The sequence below is a fragment of the Chaetura pelagica genome, unplaced genomic scaffold (assembly GCF_000747805.2).
Source record: "Chaetura pelagica isolate M959 unplaced genomic scaffold, ChaPel_1.0 scaffold172, whole genome shotgun sequence".
Taxonomy (NCBI): domain Eukaryota; kingdom Metazoa; phylum Chordata; class Aves; order Apodiformes; family Apodidae; genus Chaetura; species Chaetura pelagica.
In genome coordinates, this window is record NW_009952433.1 from 20,566 (window position 1) to 24,015 (window position 3,450).

Consider the following 3,450-nt stretch of genomic DNA (forward strand, 5'->3'; position numbering starts at 1 on the left):
AGGGAAACTGAGGCAGTGTTGAGGCAGCCTGTTCTCTTCCAGACCTTCTGCATGTTCCTGAGGCATTGGGGTTGTCTAGTGGCTTGCTCTTCATCTCTCCCTCTTCCTGAGAGGGAGAGGGGCTTTTCCTATATCCCTTTGTCTTAAAAAAGCTGGTTTTGCAGGTGTGATGGGAACTCAGTCCCAGCCCCAGGCACTGAAGGGTGAGAGGTGCAGGAACCGGCTGCACACCCAGTGTCCCAGGGGGGTTACAAACAACTAGGGGACGATCCCATTAATGTATCAGAGAGGCAAGTCCAGAGGTGCGAGGAGACACGTGGGGAGAGCCTCTTGGCAGTGAGTCCTGGGCTCTCCTTGGAAGGGCTGTTTTATTAAAAGTCAAACGTAAGTGGATTAGACGCCTCATCACTCTCCATCCTTGTAATCGCGTTTCGGAAAGAGTCTTTCGTCGGGAAAATTAGATGTTCCTCATTTCAATACCTAACAAATGTTGACAGCAAAATCCTGCCCTGACGACCCCATTCCCACCCTGCCCGTGCAGCCTGGTGTGGCACAGTGCTCAGGTCTGGGTGCCAGACCAGGGGACAGGAGCAGGGCCAGGAGCAGCCCCAACGCAGTGGGGGGACACTGCAGGTCCCCAGACAGCTCAGGCTTTCCCAGTGTGAATTGCTCACCCACAAGAAGGAGATGCCACCCCCAACATCCCATTCTTCCAGAGCATGGAGGCATCTGAGCATCTCCATTGCCTCTAGTGGGTGCAAAAGGCAGAAGGAAGGGATTTCCTCTCGCTTCAGCTGAGCCTGACACTTCCCTGGTAATTAGACCCACCAGGAAGCTCGGTGGAGTTTCCCACTGCCTGACGCCTCCTAATTCCTGCACTGATCAAAGGCACCGGTTATCCCCTGGGAAAAGCCACGCCTGGTTTCTCCCACGGCAGAGGCTGAGGGAGGGGACTGGGGGGACCCGTGGAGCACCAGTAAGCACCACTGGGGACAGTGTTACCTGCTTGGAGACCTGAAGATGCTGGCCAGGCTGGGACCGCTTCCCGGGGTCCTTCTCGTTATTCCGGGGGGGGCTGCAGGGTTTGAGGAACATGAAGTCGCTCTGGGCAGACTCAGGACCAAGGCAGACCTTGTAGCAGTAGCCTGGGGGGCCACCCCCTGGCACGTCGAGGCAGGTGGCAGCCGCGGTGCCCGCAGGGGGCTGCGCTGTCAGGTTGGACGTCTTCAGGCCGTCAGAGGAGGGTCTGGGGCCGGGGCAGCAGTGGCAGCGCGGCGCTGAGCAGCCGTCCTCCTGGCGGGAGCGCCGCGCTCCGCGGCACCGAATGGCTGTGAGGATGAGGATGGCGAGGAGGAAGGTGAAGGAGATGGAGCCCAGGGAGACAAGGAGGTAGAGGGTGAGTGGGGAGGATGAAGAGGCCTCTGGGGGGAGGCTGAACTCGCTGAAGTCAGAGAGAGTCTGAGGCATGGTCTCCACCACGGAAAGCAGGAGGGAGACAGAGGCAGAGAGGGCTGGTTGCCCTCCATCCCGCACCTGCACCACCAGCTGCTGCCGGGTCGCGTCCTGCTCCAGGAAGGAGCGGAGGGTGCGCAGCTCCCCCGTGTCTGGTCCCACGCTGAAGAGGGTGAAGTCGGTGGCCTGGAGGAGCTGGTAGGAGAGGCGGGAGTTCAGCCCCGCGTCCGCATCCACCGCCGACACCGTGCCCACGAGGTAGCCAGGCCTGGCTGATCGCGGCACCAGCTCGGTGGCCACGGAGCCGTTGCGAGGCGTGGGGGAAACGATGACCGGGGCGTTGTCGTTCTGGTCCAGCACGAAGATGTGGACGGTGACATTGGCGCTGAGGGGGGGGAAACCAGCGTCCTGTGCTTGCACCTGGATCTGGAAGCTGCGGATCTGCTCGTAATCGAGGGAGCGCAGGGCGTACATGTGCCCGCTGTCCGAGTTGATGGACACGTAGGTGCCCACGGGCATGCCATGGATGTGCCCGTCAGCGATGGAGTAGGACAGGTAGGCGTTTTGTTGGCAGTCGGGGTCCGAGGCGCTGACAGAGCAGATGGAGGCACCTGGCGCGTTGTTCTCCATCACGTAGACGCTGTAGGAGGGCTGGAGGAAGCGCGGGGCATTGTCGTTGACATCGGACACGGGCACAGTGAGGGTGCTGTGGGTCAGCAGGGCAGGGGAGCCCATGTCCCGTGCTGTGATGCTGACGTTGTACTCGGGCACGGCCTCCCGGTCCAGTGCCTGCGTGGTCACCAGCGTGTAGTAGTTGCGGAAGGAGGAGTGGAGCTCAAAGGGTACATCAGGGCTGACCTCGCAGCTCACCCGCCCATTGTCCCCAGAGTCCCGGTCCAGAACACTGATGACAGCGATGACAGTGCCTGGTGGGGCATCCTCCAGCACAGGAGTAGATACAGAGGTGAGGGTCACCTCCGGCGCGTTGTCATTCACATCAAGGAGATGCACAAGCACCCGGCAGTGCACGGCCACAGCCGAGGGCCCGCGGTCCTTGGCTTGCACGTAGAGCTCGTGGAGACTTGCCCGCTCATAGTCCAGAGAGCCCTTCAGCAGCACCTGCCCACTCCGGGGCTCTATGTGGAAGAGCTCCCGGACGCGCGGGGGCGCGTGCCCGCTGAAGGAGTACTCGATCTCCCCGTTGGGGCCTTCATCCAGGTCGGTGGCATTGAGCTGGATGACCAGGGTGCCGGGAGGGGCATCCTCAGGAAGGCTGACGCCGTACGAGGGCTGGTCGAAGGCCGGCACGTTGTCGTTGGCGTCCAGCACGGTGACAAGGATGTGAGCTGTCCCCGAGCGCGCGGGGACACCCCCGTCCAGGGCGGTGAGCAGCACCCGGTGCGCCCGCTGCTGCTCGCGGTCCAGGGCGCGCTCCAGAACCAGCTCTGCAAACTTGCTGGAGTCACTGCGTGTCTGCACCTCGAGGGAGAAGAAGCTGTTGGGGCTGAGCCGGTAGGTGTGCACCGAGTTGGTGCCCACGTCGGGATCCTGAGCGCTCTCCAGAGGGAAGCGGGCACCCAGCACCGCGGACTCGGCCACCTCCAGCACGTACTCTTGCCAGGGGAAGGTGGGCGCGTGGTCGTTGATGTCCAGCACCTCCACCTCCACACGGTAGAGCTCCAGCGGGCTCTCCACAAGGAGCTGCAGGTGGAGCAGGCAGGTCCCCCCGGCCTCGCACACCTCCTCCCGGTCGATGCGCTCGTTCACGAAGAGGATCCCGTTCTCCAGGTTCACCTCCAGGTGCTGCCTGGCCCCGGCCCGCGACACGATGCGGAACCGTCGAGCCGACAGAGTCGATACGTCCCCCCCAGGTCCTCGCCCAGGTTGGCCACGAAGGCTCCGTGCTCCAGCTCCTCCGGCACCGCGTAGCGCAGCTGCCCGCCCGCCGGGCGCGGGGCCGGGGACCCGGCCAGCAGGAGGAAGAGGAGGGAGAAGAGG

The 3,450-nt window shown here is 63.1% G+C and overlaps 1 protein-coding gene across 1 annotated transcript in view; it reads right to left on the bottom strand.

Annotated features, from left to right (window-relative positions):
- Positions 1–3,449, bottom strand: part of LOC104398232 (protocadherin-10-like) — a gene marked incomplete at its 5' end in the record, with an annotated part of 4,445 nt that extends 996 nt beyond the window's left edge. The window contains 2 exon segments of the mRNA XM_010008286.1: positions 1,003–3,317; positions 3,320–3,449. Of these exon segments, the coding sequence (XP_010006588.1) occupies positions 1,003–3,317; positions 3,320–3,449 (2,445 nt within the window).
- Between the last annotated feature and the right edge of the window lies 1 nt (position 3,450).